Source organism: Coregonus clupeaformis, chromosome 9 (genome assembly GCF_020615455.1).
Source record: "Coregonus clupeaformis isolate EN_2021a chromosome 9, ASM2061545v1, whole genome shotgun sequence".
NCBI lineage: Eukaryota > Metazoa > Chordata > Actinopteri > Salmoniformes > Salmonidae > Coregonus > Coregonus clupeaformis.
In genome coordinates, this window is record NC_059200.1 from 47,061,657 (window position 1) to 47,087,049 (window position 25,393).

The 25,393-nt window shown below is 42.8% G+C and overlaps 2 protein-coding genes across 5 annotated transcripts; both read right to left on the reverse strand.

Annotated features, from left to right (window-relative positions):
* Positions 1-3,296: 3,296 nt before the first annotated feature.
* Positions 3,297-11,639, reverse strand: LOC121574031 (E3 ubiquitin-protein ligase RNF14). 4 transcript variants are annotated; one of them, XM_041886561.2, is made up of 8 exons: positions 11,445-11,639; positions 10,479-10,637; positions 10,238-10,368; positions 6,894-7,418; positions 6,586-6,814; positions 6,252-6,424; positions 5,998-6,128; positions 3,297-3,938 (listed from the first exon to the last, which is right to left on the reverse strand). In XM_041886561.2, the coding sequence occupies exons 2-8, from the start codon at positions 10,627-10,629 to the stop codon at positions 3,878-3,880; spliced, it is 1,401 nt and encodes a 466-aa protein (XP_041742495.1). In that variant the 5' UTR covers positions 10,630-10,637; positions 11,445-11,639; the 3' UTR covers positions 3,297-3,877. The 4 variants fall into 4 exon arrangements, with proteins under 4 accessions (XP_041742495.1, XP_041742493.1, XP_041742494.1 ...); XM_041886559.2 differs by lacking the exon at positions 11,445-11,639 and adding an exon at positions 11,186-11,295; XM_041886560.1 differs by lacking the exon at positions 11,445-11,639 and adding an exon at positions 10,962-10,983.
* A 912-nt stretch (positions 11,640-12,551) lies between these two features.
* On the reverse strand, positions 12,552-25,165 carry LOC121574030 (heat shock 70 kDa protein 4-like). Its single transcript, XM_041886558.2, has 19 exons — positions 24,840-25,165; positions 18,588-18,645; positions 18,345-18,485; positions 18,098-18,220; positions 17,786-17,885; positions 17,564-17,697; positions 17,228-17,472; positions 16,985-17,061; positions 16,710-16,861; positions 16,364-16,470; positions 16,087-16,220; positions 15,763-15,944; positions 15,353-15,445; positions 14,764-14,907; positions 14,412-14,537; positions 14,147-14,254; positions 13,945-14,064; positions 13,658-13,819; positions 12,552-13,500 (listed from the first exon to the last, which is right to left on the reverse strand). The coding sequence occupies exons 1-19, from the start codon at positions 24,944-24,946 to the stop codon at positions 13,291-13,293; spliced, it is 2,523 nt and encodes an 840-aa protein (XP_041742492.1). The 5' UTR covers positions 24,947-25,165; the 3' UTR covers positions 12,552-13,290.
* Between the last annotated feature and the right edge of the window lie 228 nt (positions 25,166-25,393).

Here is a 25,393-nt window from a genome sequence, read left to right on the forward strand (position 1 = left end):
TAATAAATATATACGAAGGAGAGGACAAAATACTTAAACAAAAAAAAAAATCTAGAAAGTCTAGAAAGAGAACGCAGTCAGACATAGAAATTGAGAGCTGAACACGTGTGAAGATAGTTTATTAACCACACCTGTATGTCAGAGGTTTTGTGCCCCACAGGTGAACTAAAGGAGAAGGTGACCCACTCTATCTAACCAGGTGACTGGTGAGCATCCAGTCCCTAAAGAAGAAACACTGGAAGCAGGCCTGTTGGGAAGGGCCCTATCAGGTTATATTGGTCACTGCCTTTGCCATTAGAATAGCAGAAAGAGCAACCTGGGTCCACGTTACCCACTGCAAAAAGGTAAGAACACATACAAGCACCACTGAACACATGCAGAGTTAGAGAGAAGAACTAGCCAATAGGGTCTGGGGATCACCTCTGTTAACGAAGATCTCCTACCCTGACCTATCATCACTGTAGTGTGTTCTCAGGGTGTGAGTATGGGGTAGTACCAAGCAGAAAGACTGAGGACAGGAGAGGGTTGGCGGTTTTTGGGAATATGGATAACTTGAGTTGCATCATAGTCTCGGTAATGGTCTTGATATGTCAAGATCCACCACCAATTGTGCTATGCCCTTACCATTGTTAAGAAGTAAAAGAGAAGAGAAGCGACCCGACATACTGACCGTCAAGGACGAGTGGCCTACAAAATGGGAGTCAGAGAAGGGCAGACTGTCAGATTCAGAATAAGGGTTAGGGACGTAGCCAATGGGTGGGGTACATGTCAATAAGCAAATTGGGATTATAAAATCCTATTATATTCGTGTTCGGCCCCCACGGCGGATTGTTCCTAGACTCAAGTGTTTAAACACACTTGGGGATGGGGATATGAGACCGAGGGGGACTGAACATCCAGATGGGGGGTAAAGAGAAACAAAGACATCACCAATTATCAATTGGAGATAGTAGTAATGTGACAGACTTAAGTTCGGAAGCACAGGAGAGAATTCTAAACCTTACAGCCCCTGTAACCGATGTGTGGTGGGCGTGTGCCAGTAAAGGCAGTATAAGGCAGAGAATTCCAAAAAGGGTGGCTAGATACATGCGCCCTGGTTCTACTGGTTCAGCTAGTTAGAATTAGTCACCAGGAACCAAGGATTAAACAGATGTAGGAGGAGTTTTAACAAGAAGGAGAATAACCCTATTTAGATGGATGCGATTGGGATACCAAGGGGGGTATCGGATGGATACCGAGCTATGAAACAATTAGGGGAAGGATTTACTACCACGTTCTTTTGGTGGGTGACAATAAACAAAATTGTGAATTGGATTAATTATATCTATTACGACCAACAACGATTTATTGGCTGGACTAGGGATGCAACAGAAGGGATCTTTGAACAATTATCCGCCATCTCACTCTTATGACTTAGTAAAAAGAGGTTGGCTCTAGATCAGGCAGAAAGGGGTGGTGTCTATAGAATGGTAAGCCATTGTTGTACGTTTATCCCTAACAATACCAGTCCTGACGGGAGTATCTCTAAAGCCCTAGTTGGTTTAGATAAACTATCAGCTGAAATGAAGAGCATGGCTGGAATGCAGGGAAACGGACTGTTCTCCTGGTTGGGGGAGTGGTTTGGTAAGTATGCTGCACTGGTGGTTACTGGATTTCTGACCCTAGTAGTTGTGTTTCTAATATTAATGTGCTGTGCTGCCTGTGTAATTCCTTGTTTGAGAAAGTCTGTTACAGATGTCGTGCATACGGCTGGTATGATGCCCCTCCTAGGGGCTCAAGAAGGAGATGCAGACACTGAGTCTAGCTTTTGGAGGAAACTGGGGTTGACAAAGGATGACCCTTGGTTTGCTATTGGTGAGGTGGTGGAGTGACACCCTAGTGGGTGTCTAAAGGGGGAATCAAAATTCCCTGTTTGTGTTTTTATGTTTTATAAATCCATTTTAACTATTGTGAATGTTTGTCTTTCCTTATGTGAAGGTTTGAAGTTCCTGGTAGCCAACCTAGTACAAGTTTGGTGTAGATGGAAGGACTGAAGGCCTTTTTATTATCATTATTGCCTATTAATAAAAGTGTGATTATTTTTGTTTGTATTGTATTTCAATGAGTGACACCCTAGTGGGTGTCAAAAGGGGGAATCCTACATTTCCCTGAAATGTCTTATTTTGGGTTCACACCCAGCGGGTGTGAAAAGGGGGATTGTGGGGATCTATTTTCTTATAACTAGATGTGATGCCTAGCTTAGAAAGAATACATTACTGATTAAACATAATAGGTTTGTGCTGTACTGATATAGATTGTTTAACATAACAAGCTGTGATTAATGTGAGGAACCGTTAGGGGGTAGGCTGAGACAGACTTGTGATTCACACAGACACACACACTGCCTCTTTGTTAAACCGCTCAAGGACAAAGTACTGCAACATGAAGAAGAAAACTATGTCTGAGGTTGCTGACTCGAGACAAGTTGTAAAGATAACAACTAATGCCTGGCAACAGTGAAGAGCCAAGGGGCTGGGACCAGCCTGTGCGCCATCGATAGGTTGGGTAAGTTTAAACCACACCCAGCCTCTACTCTGACAGGCCCAGCAGGGAGCGGGAACTATCTCTGTCAGAGTATTTAAAGAAGAACTTATAACAAAAGCTCAGTTCTCTGACTGCCCTGCATGGTTTTTCAGTGGGCCTGTATATACGAACATCATATTTACCATTCAAGTGTTTGCATTAATTAAAATACTAGTCTATTTTAGAAGACGTGTATTGACCTCTTTTTGTTCCTATACCAGATTTGAATTGACGCAACTTGACACTAATATTTTTATTTTTTTTACATTTTCAAAATGTATTTACTTACTTGAATAGGTTCTCCCAGCCATGTGGACGATTGTAAACAGGCCAGCAAAATTTGTTTGTCACCAGAGCGGTTTAGAGCATATTACTATTTACCTGTGAATAAATTCATGAATGGAGAATGGATTAAACTATTTACCCATTTAATAACCAGACCATTCAAACTTCCTATGCTGAATTCATAACGCACAACCGAACATGCTGCCAGCACGCACACAAGCGAGCCACTCTGGGCTGCTGAAGCGGCCTGCAGCAATTTACCGCGTGCTAGTGTACACGAGCCGTTACTCCTATAGCTCCTCCCACCAGCCTCCTCCTGAGTGTGTCCCATTCAAACAAATCATGTTACATGATAAAGTGTACCTTTTGGTGAAAATTGAACAAAAACAGACAAACAAATCCTGTTCCAGAAACATAACATTAAATCATATTTCTTGATGGCCATTGGATGAATGTCACATTTGGCAAAGCTTTATTCAACCTTTTTTCAACCTTCAATCAAGCTGTGAACTCATGGTTTGGATGGTATCCTGGTGTACAGACAGTTAACTCATCATGATTAAAGTGGTTCTACAGGACACAAATGAAATTGTATAAACATTACCCCAAAATGTTGTCCTCTGTTCTTGATTGTAAGACTTCACCCCCGGATCCCTGAATTTCCTTTTTATATTGAGATTGATAAAACATACCAACAACATCTGTTCAAATCATCTAAACAAAAACAGCATTAGAACTGTAACCCATCAGTTTTTGGTACACTCGCTCATACTCACTTCACGAGCATTCTTTCAGAAAAATACTGGCCCTGAGTATTTGACTGACGTTTGGGGTAAGGTAATGTACCTATTTCTACCTGGAATTGACCTCTGCTAGTCATTCAACCATCAGAAATGACTGATATATTTTGGGTTAGTAAATGCCTGCTCAATGATGGTGAGAATTAGTATTGGCTAAATCCATGGGCGGTTGGTGTTGTGAGGGTGAGATAAAGTGCATACAAATGAATCACGCATGGAGGTATTGCACGTCAGTCCTCTTCGTCACTCCAAAAGGCATCATCTTCATCAATATCCACACCCTGGAACAGCCTATAAAATAACAACAAAGAAACACAATAAATTAGTCATTTTTACTCATTAAGAAGCCAATAAAAAAAGGTTAGATAAACTTTCTATGGGGCCGATTCAGACTTTGGAAATGTACGCCTTTCATACGCACGCCTTTCCTACGCACATCTCAGTAGTTGGTATTCAGAATTACCTTATGGAGGCGCATAACGAGGTTTGCGGGCGTGGTTCCCTTGCGCGCACTGAATACATTTAAATCAACCCCAGAAAACACACCCATTGGGTGGCCTACCAATTTGATCAGGGAGTTTTTGTTCAATTCGTTTATCTAAAGCAATCCCTTTAAATACGGTGTTCCATTAATTTGATCGGCACAATATTTGAATGTATGGAGAACGCGTTCAGAATATACAAAAGATAGCCATAAAAACATATGCATTTTTGTTCCGTTTCAGAACCCATGGGTAGATTTAAAAACACAGATTTTTCAACATTTCTATTATTTTTTATTTTACTCCCTTTTTCAATCTTGTCTCATCACTGCAACTCCCCAACGGGCTCAGGAGGCGAAGGTCGAGTCATGCGTCCTCCGAAACATGACCCGCCAAACCGCGCTTCTTAACACCCGCCCGCTTAACCTAGAAGCCAGCTGCACCAATGTGTCGGAGGAAACACTGTTCAACTGACAACCGAAGTCAGCCTGCAGGCACCCGGCCCGCCACAAGGAGTCGCTAGAGCACGATGAGCCAAGTAACGCCACCCCAGCCAAACCCTCCCCTAACCAGGACAACACTGGGCCAATTGCGCGCCGCTCTATGGCACTCCTGATCAAGGCCTGTTGTGATACAGCCTGGGATCGAACCCGCGATGCAGTGCCTTAGAGCCGCTGCGCCACTCGGGAGGCCCAACACATATTTTTAAAAATAGGGAATAATCATGAATCTTACTTCACGGAAAAATATAGACACACCCAAATTGCCTGCACTGATCATGGAACTGAGTGATGGCAAGTGCCAAGTCTTGCGCCAAGTTCAAAGTAACGGTTTGAGCTCCATAATGATTTAATAAGCCTACATGTCCCGATTTATTTTGACTATAATTTGTATTTGGCTTTCATTAAATAGTATCCACCATTACTTGACACTCAGCCACAACCACAAGGACGTGACAGTATTTACAGAGGAAAGAAATAAAGGTAGGCTAAATCAAACGAGGTAATGTAAGGAAGGGAATGAAAACTAAGTTGGCAGTTAAATATACCTGGTTATTACTTACGGTTGCTACCGATAGTGGTTAATAATATTTAACAGACTATAGCCTACAAACTTAAGGAAACATGAAAAGTCGGGGCATATGATTAAAACATTCTAGTGAGCACAAAGGTTAAATGTGGCGTGACTCTTTGCCTTGTCATCCAATTTGGCTTTCGTCTCCAAATTGAATCCCTGCAAGTTATAAGGCCATACAAAAAAAAAAACCTGCATAACGGCACAGCATATCATACTTCACTGTGGGAAAGGGGCATAAATAGGCCTACCTGTCATGTTGCTATGCTTTTTAGTTTCCTGCCATATGACTGGTTTCACATTAAATCTCCAGCGATCATAAGGTAACATTTTCAACATAGATAATTTAGCCTATCGCCTTACCTATATTAACAATCCCCTTATCCAAACGGATTATTAATTTACCTAGCTCTTATAATTTATAAATTACAGTACATGGAGAATGCTGTTATTTCTATCGGGAAAAAGGTTCACTCAACTGTATTCATGGTTTCCTCATGCGTAAAGGTGGTGGAATTATTAGGGAATTAAGTCAAGGTTAGAATAGGATGCATCTGCAGACACACCTGTTTCTTTGATCTCCACCCCAAACGCTTACCTTGCTGGCACTGGCGGTTTCCCCATACATAAGTTCAAGTTCAGAATATGCGTAGAGAGGAAAGTGCAATTTAAATGTATGCACGTGTAACTCAGGTCTGAATTTCCCCCTGTACATAATCCTCAAAAAGGACACAGAGCCAATTGTCACTGACATCTGCTGAAAAAGAAAGGAGGACAATAGCAAAGCCACTCACTGGTTGTAGCAAGGCGAGGAGGGGTTGTTGAAGTGTCTGTAGGGGTTGACCCGTGTGAGCTGGCCCAGACACAGCCAGCAGAAGTACTGCTTACACGAGGTGCAAGTCATCTTGTTGCAGCCATCAACCTTCTACACATTAAGAGAGAACAGAGAAGATGATAGATCAAATCGTACAATAGACAGGATCATGTAGGAGCAGCAAAACCTATGCCTGCTAACTAATACAGCCTTGTTGTGCAGAGAGCAACAAACCTGTATGTTAGTGCCACAGCGCGGGCAGCCTTTACAGTTCTCATTAAGCCAGTCCCTGCTGAAGGATTCCTCCACAGCACGCTGGATGACCTGCCTCCCAAAGCGCTGCTCCATGAACTTCTTCCCCTCGGCGCTGGCAGATATATACTCATCCCGCAGGCCTCGCAGCTCATCTACAAGGCAGGAGATAGAGACCACTCAATACCAGAACCATTATTCTAACCTACATTTAGATTGATCATCTTTAGTGTATAGAATGTGCACAGCATATAACTCATTGTCACGGTAATATAATATATAGACTATGTAATACAACGTAAATTATTTCCTTTACCTGCTGTGACCTTGCAGTGGGACAGGCCGTGGTATCCCCTTTTGCAGAGGGTGCAGAAGGCGTACTGGCAGACAGGGCAAATGCCCATGGTGGTGTCTGGCTCCACCATCACAGCCTGGCAGCAGGATTGGCGAGGGCAGTACACCACGTCAGCCATCAGATCCAGGCTGGACTGAAGCAGAAGGCGGTCATAACGAGCAAACAACTCCTCCCCGACAAGGAGCTTGACCTGTAAAAGGGGCAGTGTATTAGTCAGTGCTCATAAGAGTGGCACAAGAGCTCATTAGTGTCTCAAGAGTCAAAGTTACCTGTGAGGGCGTAGCCAAGGAGGTGCACTTGGGCTCGGGGCAGGTAAGGCACTGAACGTTGCCGTCGCGGATCTGAATCTGGAAGTACTCCGTCATGCAGGTCTTGCAGTACACGTGCTGGCATTCCTTCAAGCACAGGCAGCCCGAGCCCAGTTTCTCCATGAAGCAGATGCCACAGCAGAACGCCTTGGCGTCAAACACCTTCTGCCGCTGAGCTTCATCAAAGTCCAGGAGCTGAGGTAGGATATCAGTACGGGGGTCCACCACCAGGACAGCACGGGGGTCCAGCTCCAGCAGGGGCTCCAGTTTGTCCTTCTCCCCGGTTAGACTCCCCGCCCGCTTCACGCCAGCCTCACTCCTCTTCCACTCCACCGGAGCCTCGCCCCCTTTGACCACCTCCAGGGGAGACTTAACGTCGAGGAAGGCAAACGCCTCCTCCTTAAGGAACTGGATCCACGTGAAGAGGACAACACAGCCCTGGTTCTCCTCCCACAGCCCATCCAGTCGCTTGCAGAGAGAAGTCATCTGAGGGGGAGAAAGAGAAGGGTTGGTGAGGAGGACATGTAGCCTGGAGACCCGACGTTGAATTTCGTTGAATTCTACATCAGGCATACATTTGCGTTTGGATCAGGAAAGTTTCCTCTCACAACATCTACAAGCCAGAATGTTGAATAAAATTATATTTGAACTTACTTTACCTGTTGTCCGTGCGGTTGGTCCTTTTGCAGGTAGGAATGTGAGCCATATATCCACAGGAAAGTATAATTACATAAACCTTTCAAAGCACTGGTAGTGTGTTCCAATTTTTATCACCTGAAGCATGCACAGAACCATGTAAACACGTACACAAGCTTGGGAAATATGCATGCATTTTCATCTTGTGTGCATGCTTCAGGTGATAGAAACCTGAATGCACTACCAGTGCTTTGTACTGTTTATGTAATTATACTTTCCTGTGGACATATTGTCTCACATTCCTACCTGCAAAAGGACCAACCGCTCGGACAACAGGTAAAGTAAGTTAAAATATAATTTTATTCAACGTTCTGGCTTGTAGAGATCGTGAGAGACAGCCTACAGAGAGGAGGTGAGGGCTCTCGGAGTGTGGTGTCAGGAAAATAACTTCTCACTCAACATCAACAAAACAAAAGGAGATGATAGTGGACTTCAGGAAACAGCAGAGGGATTACCCCCCTATCCACATCGACGGGACAGCAGTGGAGAAGGTGGAATGTTTTTAAGTTCCTCGGCGTACATATCACTGAAATGGTCCACCCACACAGACAGTGTGGTGAAGAAGGCGCAACAGCGTCTCTTCAACCTCAGGAGGCTGAAGAAATGTAGCTTGTCACCTACAACCCTCACAAACTTTTACAGATGCACAATTGAGAGCATCCTGTCGGGCTGTATCACCGCCTGGTACGGCAACTGCACAGCCCACAACAGCAGGGCTCTCCAGAGGGTGGTGCGGTCTGCACAACGCATCACCGGGGGAAAACTACCTGCCCTCCAGGACATCTACAGCACCCAATGTCACAGGAAGGCCAAAAAAGATAATCAAGGACAACTACCACCCGAGCCACTGCCTGTTCACCCCGCTATCATCCAGAAGGCGAGGACAGTACAGGTGCATCAAAGCTGGGACCAGAGAAATTGTATTGCATGACATAAGTATTTGATACATCAGAACTTAATATTTGGTACAGAAACCTTTGTTTGCAATTACAGAAATCATACGTTTCCTGTAGGTCTTGACTAGGTTTGCACACACTGCAGCAGGGATTTTGGCCCACTCCTCCATACAGACCTTCTCCAGATCCTTCAGGTTTCGTGGCTGTCGCTGGGCAATACGGACTTTCAGCTCCCTCCAAAGATGTTCTATTGGGTTCAGGTCTGGAGACTGGCTAGGCCACTCCAGGACCTTGAGATGCTTCTTACGGAGCCACTCCTTAGTTGCATTGGCTGTGTGTTTCGGGTCGTTGTCATGCTGGAAGACCCAGCCACGACCCATCTTCAATGCTCTTACTGAGGGAAGGAGGTTGTTGGCCAAGATCTCGTGATACATGGCCCCATCCATCCTCCCCTCAATGTGGTGCAGTCGTCCTGTCCCCTTTGCAGAAAAGCATCCCCAAAGAATGATGTTTCCACCTCCATGCGTCACGGTTGGGATGGTGTTCTTGGGGTTGTACTCATCCTTCTTCTTACTCCAAACACGGCGAGTGGAGTTTATACCAAAAAGCTCTATTTTTGTCTCAGACCACATGACCTTCTCCCATTCCTCCTCTGGATCATCCAGATGGTCATTGGCAAACTTCAGACGGGCCTGGACATGCGCTGGCTTGGGCAGGGGGACCTTGCGTGCGCTGCAGGATTTTAATCCATGACGGCGTAGTGTGTTACTAATGGTTTTCTTTGAGACTGTGGTCCCAGCTCTCTTCAGGTCATTGACCAGGTCCTGTCATGTAGTTCTGGGCTGATCCCTCACCTTCCTCATGAACATTGATGCCCCACGAGGTGAGATCTTGCATGAAGCCCCAGACCGAGGGTGATTGACCGTCATCTTGAACTTCTTCCATTTTCTAATAATTGCGCCAACAGTTGTTGCCTTCTCACCAAGCTGCTTGCCTTTTGTCCTGTAGCCCATCCCAGCCTTGTGCAGGTCTACAATTTTATCCCTGATGTCCTTACACAGCTCTCTGGTCTTGGCCATTGTGGAGAGGTTGGAGTCTGTTTGATTGAGTGTGTGGACAGGTGTCTTTTATACAGGTAACGAGTTCAAACAGGTGCAGTTAATACAGGTAATGAGTGGAGAACAGGAGGGCTTCTTAAAGAAAAACTAACAGGTCTGTGAGAGCCGGAATTCTTACTGGTTGTTAGGTGATCAAATACTTATGTCATGCAATAAAATGCAAATTAATTACTTAAAAATCATACAATGTGATTTTCTGGATTTTTGTTTTAGATTCCGTCTCTCACAGTTGTAGTGTACCTATGATAAAAATTAGACCTCTACATGCTTTGTAAGTAGGAAAACCTGCAAAATCAGCAGTGTATCAAATACTTGTTCTCCCCACTGTATATACTGTATTCTATACTATCTATTGCATCTTAGACTATGCCACTCTGATAATGATATTGCTCATCCATATATTTATATATTCTTATTCCATTCCTTTACTTAGATTTGTGTGTATTAGGTTTTTGTTGTAGAACTGTTAGATATTACTTGCTAGATATTGCTGCCCTGTTGGAACTTGAAGCACAAGCATTTCGCTACAGTCGCAATAACATCTGCTAACTATGTGTATGTGACCAATACATTTGATTTGATGCGTCTACCTCACCTGGTCCCTTGACAGCCATTTGGAACTTAGTGTATAGACCGGAGATGAGGAAGAAGGGTAGTCAGCAGGAAGTACAAAGTTAAGCACCAGAGGAGGTAGGAAAGATATGTCATATTCGTTCTGCTTGTCTCCTGCCAGAAACATACAACAAATTTGATTGTTCAGGTTTTAATGTTGATTTATAGTTAATACATTTTAAAGGGACACTCAGTATTAATGAGAGGAAGGTAAACAGCCTTACCATTGACTATCAACTTGAAACTAGGAGGAAGTTCAAGGCATAGTTGTATCTCACCGCCCTGTGCCGATTCGGCTCTGCGAAACTCCTCTTCATCGTAAATACTCGCTAGAGCAAGCAACTCATCCTCCTGGGCTTCCTGGTCCTCCGACATCTACATTCCTGTGAGGCAACAACAGTAAAACCAGTGAGGCTCTGAGTGATAGCCAATCTCATACTGATTGGTAGTATATCGGCCCTGTCGTGTGATTGGTTTCCAAGCCAATTACAATCTGTAGCTAGTTAAGTATAGCTTTAATAATACAGTCAGAGCAGTATATCACCAGCAAATATACACTGCATTAAAGCTAAAGTGAGAGGTAACAAGAAACTAGCTCCTACAACGTTTCAGGATAGAGCAGCAATGACAAACAGTATCATCATTAGGTAAGTTAGCTAGCAAGCGGATTACAGAGAATCGTCTAACGTTATCTAACTAACAGTTACCTAGCTGTATAGTTTCAACTAGAGAACCATGTTCTGAAGTGGCTATGTAACAAATCTAGCTAGGCCCTGATCTCAAGGGCTGACGTTAACGTAACCTTAGCTGGCGAAGTGCCTCTTTAATACTAAGCTAACTAGCTATCATGACTAATCAGTCACTGGCGGTGAGATATAAAAATACTATTACAACTAGTTAGCATTTTCTTAGAACATTACGTGTTATTTACCTTTTACTCCAACCCCCACTAATAACGTTTGGGTTGTCACTAGTTAACACAGCCACAAAGACATAAACTCCGCCTATTTCTACAATTTTTCTTTAACCAAACCTCTGCTGTGTGAGGCGTAAACACGTCCTCCATTAATTTCCCAATGAGATTCCGCTCCGACTTTCTGACGGGAAGATCACTGACGTCATGATTTGACCTTGTTTTTTTCCCAAATTCCCCTGTTGTCTTGAAAGCACCAATAATAGATAAGACTTACTTCCTCCCACCCGGTGACTGGAGCCGGAGCAATTATGACTCCGAGCAAGCTCACCAGAAAAGTGTGGACCTACGGAAGGAGGCAGTGCATTACAGCAGCACTTTCAACAACATTCATCAATGGATAATCTTTCTGCAAGTCTCTGCTGGGGAAGATGATCAGGTCCTCCTGTGGGGAAAGAGTTTTGGGAGATGAGTGGAAACATCCAGACTTGATAAGCTTTTTTTTGACTGTGGCCATTTTAGGATGGTAATTCAATATATAAGGGAAACTTCAAGCTAGTAAACAGTCATAGACTGAATTCGTGCTGATGTGTGTGAATCAGTAAAATACCACTATTGGAGCTAGAAACACAAGCATTTCGCTGCACCTGCACATCAGCAAATCTGTGTACCCGACCAATAAACTTTGATTTGACTAATCTCGGAAACCCAGACCCGGATTATTGTGAGAGGGCTGTAGAGTGCAGCCTTAACCAAAGCCTAACCAGAATACCACTGTATTGATGTTGCTGTAGGTCAGCGTTTCCCAAACTCGGTCCTCGGGACCCCAAAGGGTGCACGTTTAGTTTTTTGCCCTCACACTACACAGCTGATTCAAATGATCAAAGCTTGATGGTTAGTTGATTGAGTCAGCTGTGTAGCGCTACAGCAAAAAACAAAACGAGCACCCTTTGTGGTCCCGAGGACAGAGTTTGGGAAACCCTGCTGTAGGTCATGGTGGTTGGAACAGAAAGAAAAAGAGAAACCCACCCAGCTGGGTGGAAGGGCCTTTAAGAAGCTTGGGGTTCGGGCCAAAGTAGCCTCCAGTGAGGTCTCACTCTCTGCACACCCCTGGGGGTTTTGTTTACGGAGTTGAGGGGGTGATCCAAAAATAATGCAGATAGGCATATTGTTCTTCAAAACCACCACGGACCATAAAGGGATTTCATGTATCATCATACAATGAGATTATGAAAGTAGAACATCTAAACATTGCATTTTGTTATACCACCCTTGAATGACAGTAAACCAGAAAATTGTGTTAAGCTTTTTCCTCTTGCTGAATTCTTCAAAATCAACAAGTTCCGCATTGCATTTTCAAATAACCTTTCTGAAATCTTCCACATAATTCTCAGACACCAACATGTATTTATTTAGCTTTTGGTGAGTAGTAACAGCACCAACTGGTCTTCACCATTCATTCACACTGTTGTAGAATAGAAAAACAAAACAAGTCTATACCAGAGAACAACCCACAGACCATTGCGTTTAAATGAGACAGCCTTACATTAAAATACATGCATGACTAACTCAACTCTAATTCAACATATACAGTGGACAGATAATTGGTGCCTCTATAATACTCATCTCTGAATACACTAACCTTTATTCCATCCAGTTTCTCTCCCATCAGGGTGTCCTATACATTTATCCAACAGTTGCAAGATTTAAGTGAAACCAATGCACCATAAGTCATATCCAATGGGGAATAATGACGCCAAGCTTGAACCTCTTCCCCCATTCAATAACATTTTCACCAAACTTCTTTACTACTTTCCTCTGCTTACCACCTCTTAATATGACATTCTCAGTGGAAGTGGGCTGAACAGATGCTGAGAACATTCCTTACAAAATGGCCATTGAAGCAATACACAGAAAACAAGTTTCCATCCTGCGGCACTTACAGTATTTTATGTCAAACAGCCTGATCAATATGCTATCATTGTATATCAACAGCAAAAAATATTGTTACATGCCAAGAAGGCTGATTGAGAGTATTTATAGGAATAGTCCAATTGTGTAATCATCAAAAGAGAGGCTATCATCAGTAAGATGTTAGAGAAGGGGGGGGGCAGCTGCAGCAGTTAGTCAATGTCCATCTCTGGCAGCTTGTTGCCCTCTACAGATTCAGGAGCCGCCGTGCTCCCTGCTGCACCCTTCTCTGGGCTGCCTGGCTGGGCCTCTGTGCCCTCCGGTCCATTTACTGGCCCATTCTGCTCTGCCTTCTCATCCTTGGGGACCTCCACTTTGGGCTTGGGTTTTGAGACGATAGGGTTGCAAGCTGAGTCAAGCTCCTACAAAGATGGAAAGAGGATGTAATGGTTAGACATCTGGGACATTTTCACCTTTGGATGAACCTATGTCATATTAGGACCAGGAGTTTTCCTTGACCATGTGACCTGACAAAACAGAGTTATTGAAAGACTATACAAACCGATTATCAACACTTACCTTTGTTTTTGCCTGAATCTCTCTGACTTTGACGGCAGGCTCCTGGGTAAGATTCTGTTTGCTCTGCGCGTTCATTTTGCTGTTCATCCAGATCATGGCGTCGTTCACCTGCTTATCCACCTTCAACATCTCCAACTCATCCAAATGCTCATACTGCTCCTCCTGGGTGTCAAGACGGGCATAAGTAACATTTCAATGCTGGGAGACATTGAGATATCATTACATGTCCAGTAGCTCAAGGTTGATAAAACTATGTGCACAACTATGCAATAATAATCTTAAATTACCTTTGTTTTGTAAGCTTCTACAATCTTCATGTACTGTTGGATATGCTTTCCGAGTTCATCAAATGCTTTTGGTCTCTCCTCAGCCTCAATGTATCTTTCCCGGATGGGCTGCCCAAGTTTCTGAAGAAGGGACATTCAGTTCAGTCACCTGAAAATCTATCCTATGCTAGAACCAGAGACACAAATTGACTGATAATGTTACCTTTAATTCAGCCAGTTTGTCAATGTACACTTGTTTCTGTTGGTCCTCGCCGTCTTCATACAACCAGTTCTCGGTGTCCTCAAGTCTTAACGAAAAGGTGTCTCTGTCCTGCATTTGGAAAAAACTAACTTGAAGTAACTCCACATCATTTGTGTGTAAGGTTATATATAATAGTGGTAATAATACAAATCAATGTGACAGCCTTGTTGAGACATCAATGCTTTTAGCTAGAGCATTTCTATTCTACCAGAGGCAATATACTCACAGATTCACTGACAAACTTCTCCAACAATCCATGCAGTTTGTCTCTCATATCATAGACGTACTCTTCCACGTTGTTCTTGGCATCGTTCCGCTCCTTCTCCAGCTTGTCCTGCATAATCATCTTACCCTGAGGTGGACACATCAAATACATAAACAATGTTTGTTACTTTCCTTCCCACCACAGCCTTGCTTTAGATAAAGATTAACATGCTCAAGCAAGTCATTAACCCTCATTTGACCGACAGGTTTTGAGTCATACAAAAAATACTGTATACTAATATCCAAAGCCAATCATAATCTAGAATTAATTAATTAATGATGATACTAGTTGCCATGGTATCCTACAACATTACCTCATTCTCCACAAACAGATTGACCGTGTCGTTGGTTAGTTGCCAGTGCAGGCTGTTTTCGATTGGGAGCTCGACAGTCTTCGTTTTCACTTTGGGTTTCTTTGCTGATGAAGCTTGATTCTTCTCTTTTCCATCCTCTGATGTCTAAGACAAAAAAGAAACCATTTAGTTCAATGTGCACTGGTCCCATAAATAAGGCTATATCATGAATACATCTATACAAAAAGTATCCCTTCAGAATGTTGGGGGGGAAAAAACATGTTATAGCACCGCACGGCAAGCGGTACCTGAGCACCAAGTCTAGGTCCAAAAGGCTTCTTAACAGCATCTACCCCCAAGCCATAAGACTCCTGAACAGCTAATCAAATGGCTACCCAGACTATTAGCATTATTTTTTACTTCAGTTTATTTTAGTAAATACTTTAACACTTATTTTTCTTAACTGCATTGTTGGTTAAGGGCTTGTAAGTAAGCATTTCACTGTAAGGTCTACACCTGTTGTATTGGCACATGACAAATAAAATTTGATTTGATATAGCAAAGAATATAAAATAAAATCATAAAAATATATATGCAGTCCGTTAGCTACCTCCATTTCCTCAGTCTCAGACTTCTTGTCAGCATTGTCTTTCTGTCCATCACCTTGGGCTTTCTGGTCATCTTGGTCAGTCTGCATCTTACTCTGATGAGATGAGAAACACTTGATTAGCCATTAATGTGGAGTTAACGCCACCAAGAGTTAGTTTGGCATTACAGTGCACAGATGGCCAGATCACACATTGGAGAAAGTCATCATTGTGAATAAAACAAACAAAAAAACAAACAGGGAGGAAATAGAAAATGGACTCATCTGTCCTGAAGCAGGTTTAACTTCTTCAGACATGACAGCTGAATTACCTGCCCTTTTACTAAATAGGTCTGGGCTGATAATTGTCCAATAAACTGGGTGTGGGTAGATTATAGGCTTGTGAAAGCTGAGCCAAAACAAAGCACACAAACCTCGTCTTCCTTCCCGGCGAGGTCTGTCTCCATGGGCTCCTCTCCCTCAGTAGGTTTCAGGACCTCCACTAGAGAGGCACTGGACACGCTGAAGACACCGTGGACATTCACCCTGACTTTCACCTTGACCTTTGAGCTCTCACCATTCGCCTGGGGAACCACTTTCTGGACCATGAACTGACCTAAGGAGTTCACAAGTGGAGTATTAGACACTGAGTAACGTGGCCTTAGAGAGAACCGTTCAAAGTAAATAATCAACGGAATATGTGCAAGCCTATTGCTTATTAGAGGGATCTAGAGTTTCAGGCCTGTTTGTTTTGGTACCTATTGTGGGGTCTGGGTACGGCAGCTCTTTAGTGTTGTTGTAGTAGGCCTCCAAGGAGAAGGGCTCTCTCCGGTAGAACGTCAACACTTTGGAGAAGGGTGCTGCGTGGTTCTTTGGGAATACCTCGCAATCACTGACAATGGAGGAGACAAGAAGATTGTGAGTCACTGCTGATCTGAGTTCAGTGCAATCAGTGTCAAATAGGCTTATGTCAAATGTGAAGGAGAGAGATTTACATTTACATTTTAGTCATTTAGCAGACTAGTGAGATCATACCTTAACCCCTCCTCTGCAGCAGAGTTCCACTTCAAGGAGATGGGATAGGGGACGACATCAGTGATGGAAAACTCTCTGACTTTGAAGGCGGGGGACAGGATAGCACACTGAGAAGATAAAGCACATGCATTATAAAATGTTTCGGGGGGGATACATTACTAAGTGAACACTGTATACAGTATTTAATGTAATGGCATGTCAACAGTAAGGTTATTTACTGCAATTAGTTTGTGCTAGTCAGCTTGACAACTACAGTGATATCGACCAGTTCCATGAGTGAGAGACATGGCTAAAAACAGCATGCCCATTTGCTGAAGAGGTCATTGGGGACAGTGAGTCATGACACCTGCAGTGCACATCCTCTTGCGACAGCCTCGTCTGCATTTAAAGTCATGCTCAGCTCTTTTCCAAAGAATTTGCCGACTCTTTCTTTGACGGCTGGGATCCTGGAGGCACCGCCCACGATTTCCACAGCATACAGGTCTTCCTTCTTCAGCTCTGAACAATGCATGGAACACATCAGCGGTCAGATTAAACAGCCCACCCAGGTCTTAAAAAGAACATGAACAGGCTGTGCTGAGGGATACTCCTGCTACTATTAGTACTACTACAGCTACTCACTGGCTTGTTCCATGACGCTGCGCAGGGGAGCCTCCACTTTGGCCAGAAGCCCTGCACACATCTCCTCAAAGTGGCCTCTGGAACAACAGTGCTCATGGGATATTAATAGATACCGTACACACATGCAGCTGCTTGCATCATGATGATACACATGCGCCGAATGAAAACACTTCCTGACACATGGCTTTTCCACTGCGGATGGCCAAAATATAATAGAGATACTGAGATGGGTACTTCACCAACCTGTTAAGTTTCCCAGTTACGTCAATGTCATTCATAAAGCACTCGATGTTGAGTGGCAGATCAGAGGAATTGGCGCTCATCAGCTTCTTGAGCTTCTCACACTCCTGGTAGAGACGAACCAGGGCTCTGGGCTTGGTCTTCACATCCAGCTTGTACTTCTTGCCAAACTCCTCACAGAAATGGTTCACCAACACTTCGTCAAAGTCTTTGCCACCCAATTCTGCGTCAAATGCAGAAGCTAGCATCTGAAAGAGAAAGAACAAATATTAATTGAATGCCTTATTCTATCAAAAAATTAAGATGTTTTACATGTCTTTGAACATATCAACAACCTACTTTGAGCTTTCCTTTGTTAAAGGCACAGATGGAGACCTGATAACCAGAGTGGCCCAAATCTACAAACACCACATTTCTTGGCTTTTCCTCAGGGGCAGGGAGATCCTGTTTATAGATCCCATATGCCAGTGTAACTGGAAGAATCAAAGAGACAGAAAAATGTGTTCAGACCAAGATTACATGGGATAACATTGCTCACTGTTGGCATGGTAATGCCATTACCTGCAGTGGTCTCATTCATAAGTCGTAGGCAGTTGAGCCCTGCAATCTGAGCTGCATCTATGACGGACCTCCTCTCTGCGTCAGTGTAGAAGCTGGGGACCTGGAGGACATTTAGGACAAATTATGACCCTTAAAAACATCATCCTTGACTGATTATACTGTGTGATAACAAAACATTCACCTTTGGAAAATATATGGAGTTACAATAAGGCATAGGCATCGCTGTAGGAATTACATTTTGTTAATCAAAGAAATACTGCTCTGTATCTTTACATCTCTGGACCTTGTCTAAGTAGATGTAAAAATGCTTACAGAGATGACACAATCAGCCACAGGTTTCTTCATTGCGGTCTCAGCAGTCTCCTTCAGTTTGGTAAGCAGCATGGCAGTGACTTGTTCAATGCTGAAGACTTTCTCCTCCTCCATGTACATCACCTAGTAAAAAGTATAGTAATGAAGTACAAATGTCTTGAAGATTGAATATCTCAACCGTTCAGCCTCTACCACCATGATGGAACAAGTGCTAAATCAGAAAGTAACTTCACTTTTGATCATTTACCTTGATCCCGGTCGACCCAGAAGGCATCTGGGCCAGGTCGTAAACCAGGCTAGATTTTGCCGACTGGACGTAGGGGTCTGAGAATGCCCTGCCATGGAATCTCTTGAACCCTTGAACAGTGTTCTTACAATTTGTTACAACCTTTCAAAAAGAAAAAACAACAAATACCATGATCAAATAACATTCTACTTTATTTTAACAAATTAATTGTATTAGCTATAAGTCTTATAGGTTTACGCTTACCTGGCCTTTGGCTGCTGCTCCTATTGAACGATTACGTGGTCCAAAGGACACACATGCTCTGAAAAAAAGTGAACAAGATGTTATTGCTAACAGATCCTTCCCTGTGTGCATGGTGCTTTAGATTCTATGGTATTCTATATATTGGTGTAAATTTCAGAGACGGAGATGAGAAAGTAATCTAAAACTTTGCAAGTCATCACATCAAATTGTTTACCCTTCATGCTTAACTTCCACAACAAACAAACACTTGGAATGCCAAAATATGTAGGCTACATTCCAAAGGGCACTTTGGCCCAAACTCTTTAGTCATCACTGCTAAACACAGATGTCAATGGCAAAAGCTCACACTACAATTACTGTCAACACAAGTGCGCAGTTGTTGGTGATGTCAGCGAGAGGTTAATGCACCAAAATGTATACTACCCAATTGCATGCTGATGTCACCAAACCCACATAGTAAAGCTGACAAGGACCATGAGCTGAGCATTACATTAAAAATAATGTATAACAAAACCTCATTCTCTATGAAAAAAAGGCTCACAATAATTATCTTACACAGTTAGTTGCTACCCTGTCAGGGTAGAAATTGACAATTTAATCTCAGAACAAGGTCAGGTGCAGAGATGACAAGAACTTGTAGACTACCTGCTGAAGAGGGTGATTACTGATTAGTGGCTAGTGCATTGGGCCAGAAACTCAAAGGTCGTTGGTTCAAATACCCAAGCCGACAAAGTGAAAAATCTGTTAGTGTGCCCTTGAGCAAGGCACTTAACCCTAATTTACTCTAGGGGTGCTGTACTACTATAGCTGACCCTGTAAAACAACACACTTCACTGCACCTATCCAGTGTATGTGTCAATAAAACATCTATTTAATTTTTTCCTAACTAGTGGAAGTATACTGTATATCAGAATCATCACAAGAAGTATGTGAATCAAACGTATGTGTGATGAAGGGTTTGGACAGTGTCACTCACTGACATTTATTTTTGCAACCCCTCTCTGCAATCATTGACTTAAAGTGGAACTGACCGCGTTTCAACTATACTTAACAAAAATATAAATGCAACATGTAAAGTCTTGGTCCCATTTCTCATGAGCTGAAATAAAAGATCCCAGAAATGTTCCATACGCACAAAAAGCTTTTCTCTCAAATGTTGTGCACAAATTTGTTTACATCCCTGTTAATGAGCATTTCTCCTTTGCCAAGATAATCCAGCTACCTGACAGGAGTGGCATATCAAGAAGCTGGTCAGTTGGAATATCAAGAAGCTGATTAAACGGCATGATCATTACACAAGTGAACCTTGTGCTGGGGACAATAAAAGGCCACTAAAATGTGCAGTTGTCACAACACAATGCCACAGATGTCTCAAGTTGAGGGAGCGGGCAATTGACATGCTGACTGCAAAAACGTCCACCAGAGCTGTTGCCAAATAATACATGTTTATTTCTCTACCAACGTCGTTTTAGAGAATTTGGCAGTACGTCCAACGGCCTCACAACCGCAGACCACGCATATGGCGGCGTGTGGGCGAGCAGTTTGCTGACGTCAACGTTGTGTACCGAGTGCCCCATAATGGTGGTGGGGTTATGGTATGGGCAGGCATAAGCTACAGACAATGAACACAATAGCATTTTATCAATGGCAATTTGAATGCACAGAGATACTGTGATGAGATCCTGAGGCCCATTGTCGTGCCATTCATCCGTCGCCATCATGTTTCAGCATGATAATGCACAGCCCCATGTTGCAAGGATCTGTACACATTTCCTGGAAGCTGAAAATGTCCCAGTTCTTCCATGGCTTGCATACTCACCAGACATGTCACCCATTGAGCATGTTTGGGATACTCTGGATTGACGTGTACAACAGCATGTTCCAGTTACCGTCAATATCCAGCAACTTTGGACAGCCATTGAAGAGGAGTGGGACAACATTCCACATGCAACCGCCTGATCCACTCTATGCGAATGAGATGTGTCACGCTATATGAAGCAAATTATTGATAATGACTGGTTCTGATCCCCGCTCCTACCTTTAAAAAAAAGGAATCTTACAAATCCATAGACTAGGGCCTAATTAATATATTTGAACGGACTGATTTCCTTATATGAACTGTAACTCAGCAAAATCTTTGAAATTGTTGCGTTTATGTTTTTGTTCAGTATACAGTGGGGAGAACAAGTATTTGATACACTGCCGATTTTGCAGGTTTTCCTACTTACAAAGCATGTAGAGGTCTGTAATTTTTATCATAGGTACACTTCAACTGTGAGAGACGGAATCTAAAACAAAAATCCAGAAAATCACATTGTATGATTTTTAAGTAATTAATTTGCATTTTATTGCATGACATAAGTATTTGATCACCTACCAACCAGTAAGAATTCCGGCTCTCACAGACCTTTTAGTTTTTCTTTAAGAAGCCCTCCTGTTCTCCACTCATTACCTGTATTAACTGCACCCGTTTGAACTCGTTACCTGTATAAAAGACACCTGTCCACACACTCAAACACTCCAACCTCTCCACAATAGCCAAGACCAGAGAGCTGTGTAAGGACATCAGGGATAAAATTGTAGACCTGCACAAGGCTGGGATGGGCTACAGGACAATAGGCAAGCAGCTTGGTGAGAAGGCAACAACTGTTGGCGCAATTATTAGAAAATGGAAGAAGTTCAAGATGACGGTCAATCACCCTCGGTCTGGGGCTCCATGCAAGATCTCACCTCGTGGGGCATCAATGATCATGAGGAAGGTGAGGGATCAGCCCAGAACTACACAGCAGGACCTGGTCAATGACCTGAAGAGAGCTGGGACCACAGTCTCAAAGAAAACCATTAGTAACACACTACGCCGTCATGGATTAAAATCCTGCAGCGCACGCAAGGTCCCCCTGCTCAAGCCAGCGCATGTCCAGGCCCGTCTGAAGTTTGCCAATGACCATCTGGATGATCCAGAGGAGGAATGGGAGATGGTCATGTGGTCTGATGAAACAAAAATAGAGCTTTTTGGTCTAAACTCCACTCGCCGTGTTTGGAGGAAGAAGAAGGATGAGTACAACCCCAAGAACACCATCCCAACCGTGAAGAATGGAGGTGGAAACATCATTCTTTGGGGATGCTTTTCTGCAAAGGGGACAGGACGACTGCACCGTATTGAGGGGAGGCTGGATGGGGCCATGTATCGCGAGATCTTGGCCAACAACCTCCTTCCCTCAGTAAGAGCATTGAAGATGGGTCGTGGCTGGGTCTTCCAGCATGACAACGACCCGAAACACACAGCCAGGGCAACTAAGAAGCATCTCAAGGTCCTGGAGTGGCCTAGCCAGTCTCCAGACCTGAACCCAATAGAAAATCTTTGGAGGGAGCTGAAAGTCTGTATTGCCAAGCGACAGCCCCGAAACCTGAAGGATCTGGAGAAGGTCTGTATGGAGGAGTGGGCCAAAATCCCTGCTGCAGTGTGTGCAAACCTGGTCAAGACCTACAGGAAACGTATGATCTCTGTAATTGCAAACAAAGGTTTCTGTACCAAATATTAAGTTCTGCTTTTCTGATGTATCAAATACTTATGTCATGCAATAAAATGCAAATTAATTACTTAAAAATCATACAATGTGATTTTCTGGATTCCGTCTCTCACAGTTGAAGTGTACCTATGATAAAAATGACAGACCTCTACATGCTTTGTAAGTAGGAAAACCTGCAAAATCGGCAGTGTATCAAATATTTGTTCTCCCCACTGTACTTTATGAAATGACAGTCTAATGCGCTTGTGTCGGTGAATTCAACTTTATTTGTGCTGCTTTCGTGTGTCCCGTTTACTGCGTGCAGAGGGAAAGTGTACAGACATGCCACAGTCCTAGCTAAGCTACTAAAATGTTGCAGTCTGGCGTCAGTTTAAAGTTTGACAATGAATAACCAAAAAACAAATCCTGCAACAAAACACCATGCAATTGAGAAACATGTAGGCCTATTACAACAACATTTGAGCAGTTGCCTACTCAACTACAATCGATTTTGAGTGCACCATACAGCAATGCTGAATTCAACCGCACTGTTGATCCATGCAGTGCAAAAAAATGAAAAACGTGTTTTAAGTTTAAATGTTACAACAAACCGATAGCTACGTTTTTGTTATTTGGAGTTATTAAATACTTTTTGATTAGGGTCGCAGCATATTATGTACATCTGCATGCATAACAGCAAAGGCTGGACAAATGAATCAGCATCCGATGTACATAAATTAACATTCTAATGGGCCATATTTTTTCTAATAAAACAATGGCCAGTTTGGGTCGCAGTTGCAAATTTTTTTGTTTAAACAAATATAGACTATGTCTGGCCCGCAAATTCATTGTTTTTCAATAAGGCCAGTGCGCTGATTGAGTTTGACACCCCTGGGCTAGCGTATCTATTTATGTAGCTAGCTATTTATTTAGCAAGCTAAAAACACAGAGTCTAACGTTAGCTAGCTAGCTGATGGGAGGATGTCATGTCATTGGAGGAGTGGGTGAGTGACCAATGTTTTCCCCTCATATTGTTTTTTGGTTGCTACAGCTAGAGAGGCAGGTGTCATTTGGTTAGCTAGCAAGATATGTGAATCACTTTGCTAGCTATGCTGATCTTGAACGACTTATCTACAGTTAGCATATCTCTTAGTTGTCAATCAAATGTATTTGGCATCGATCAAATGGGCGGGCAGGCAGACAAGTTCCCATTCAGTTGTTAAAACGTGGGTTGGGACAAGCATGCATTGACAGGCAAGCTGCAGAAGGACAAGCAGGCTACTATTCTAAATCGTTTATCAGGGCAATGTTGAGGTCCAACTAGCTGAAAAAGTTTTAGAGGGTTTATCTAATGTTCCCTCATTAGATTTTAGCTAATCTCGCTCTGGCTTGCATTAGTTGTTGATCTTGTTGATGTGCATAGGCAACTGAGGGAGATAGCCTATCTTTTCATGGTTGTTTGATCAATAGGACTGAAGTACTCAAATGTAGGACACCCCCCATGGTATTTACATATTTGCAGAAATCCATTCAGGTGTATTTTGTGGCTTTTGGCAAATGTGTTCTAATGATCTAAACTCACGCTGTTACTACTGCCTGTAAACACACAGTCCAGTTCAAAGTGAATGATGGCAGGCTGGTGTGGCAAATGGCTTATTTTCATATAGGCCTACTGTAGCTCTGATTGGCTATGGCGCACTGGTCTGCGTAGACTCTGGTCCTGGACAAAACAGATGTTTTTATTTGCTGCAGTGTCTATTAATTGTCCAAAGGCATGACCGCTTTCCCACTACATTATTATAGAATTTTCACAAATGCCTTACTATACATCATTCCCAAACATTCTATGAATTTATGAAAATTAGCACATCTATGTGCTTGCGTGTCAGAAAAAGTTTTTAAAAAAGTCATTCTTCCTGGGGGTTTATATGAACAGATTTTAATATGATTTAATGTAACTAAAACGCTGTGAGTCCCACTTTGAATCTGACAGTAGCTGTAAATTAAAACTGTTGCCATAATCTAATACGGAAAGGATAAGAATATATATGTTTTACTATAATTGCGGTCATCACATCTCATTATACTTTACGACATAGCATTACGCACTGCAAAATTGCTAGAATATTCCTACCGGTGATTGACGGATGACGTCATATACATTGTAAACTGTTTCCACTAGTTACTACAGCCACAAAGTAAAAATGGTTATATCGTAAAAATTCTTGAAAACAAATATTTGTTTTCTGGTCTTCATTTAACGTTAGGCATAAGGTTCGCAGTGTGGTTACGGTTAGGATTACGGTTTAAACTCAGATTTCCAGAAGAAAAATTGTCGAAATGGGCGGGGTTTATGTCTTTATGGCTATGTTAACTAAGCGTAGTAAAGCGGTGAGCTAGCTAACTGGCTAGTTAGCTATGATAGTAGGCACCCTCCTTGTGATAAGTTACTGCTAGTAAGCAACCATTATCTAGTTCAATACACATGTTAAATAAGTCTATCTGATAATAACGATCACTGTAATTGGCGACAAAACGGGATGAATATAAATGAGTGACTGTATGTTAGCTAGCCAGCTAACGACGATATGCAGCTGAATTCACGTGCAGTAGCTAGTACCCTGCACACACAACTGTTCGCTAACTAGCTAGCTAGTTGTCAAGGCCGCAAAAACAGAAATTTGTTTCAAGTGGATGGCTAGTCTAGACTAGTGACACGAGAGTTTTAAAATGTTTTACTTACGGTGTATTTCGGTCGCTATATTCGTTAGCCACAGTCTCAATTCCTCCGGCTCGAGCTACAGCAACATAGCAGCTTTGAAAGCCCACATCAATTCCCACCACTGACATCTTCCACGCTACCTTGCCTTTATTCTACTACTGTATGAAATGGAGACGTAGATAACTCTTTAAAATAACAGAAACGTGTTTGAATTATTTTGAAAGACGTATAAAAGTCAGTGGATAATGTTAAATCAAGTGTAACTTTAAATTGAATTCATAATCCACAGCACTTAACGGACTACTCTGGTGGTAGTGGTGCACACCGGTAAATGCAAGGTGGTTTTGCGAGTTCACGCGGAATCTTAATGCAATATCGCGAGAATTGAATAGTTCTCGATGGCTCTGGACCTTTCTATCCGAAAGATTTCATTCTAAGCCATGTGGAAAATGTTTCTCTCATGTTCTTCAACTAAGGATATATACTAGTCACATATGTCAGTATCTCAACTGCTGCTAACTCAATGTTAGTAGTGCACTCCCCTTGTAATGGTCACTGGTTCAAACCCTGCTCTA

Coding starts and splice junctions, on each gene's coding strand:
- LOC121574031 (XM_041886561.2), bottom strand. CDS start 10,629: ATGTCGGAGGACCAGGAAGCCCAGGAGGATGAGTTGCTTGCTCTAGCG. Junction 10,369..10,478: donor TTTCAAGTTGATAGTCAATG/GTAAGGCTGTTT, acceptor TGTTTCTGGCAG/GAGACAAGCAGAACGAATAT. Junction 6,129..6,251: donor GCTGTGGCACTAACATACAG/GTTTGTTGCTCT, acceptor CTTAATGTGTAG/AAGGTTGATGGCTGCAACAA.
- LOC121574030 (XM_041886558.2), bottom strand. CDS start 24,946: ATGTCAGTGGTGGGAATTGATGTGGGCTTTCAAAGCTGCTATGTTGCT. Junction 17,473..17,563: donor TTAACAAAGGAAAGCTCAAA/GTAGGTTGTTGA, acceptor TTTCTCTTTCAG/ATGCTAGCTTCTGCATTTGA. Junction 16,221..16,363: donor GCTGCAGAGGAGGGGTTAAG/GTATGATCTCAC, acceptor CTCCATTGTCAG/TGATTGCGAGGTATTCCCAA.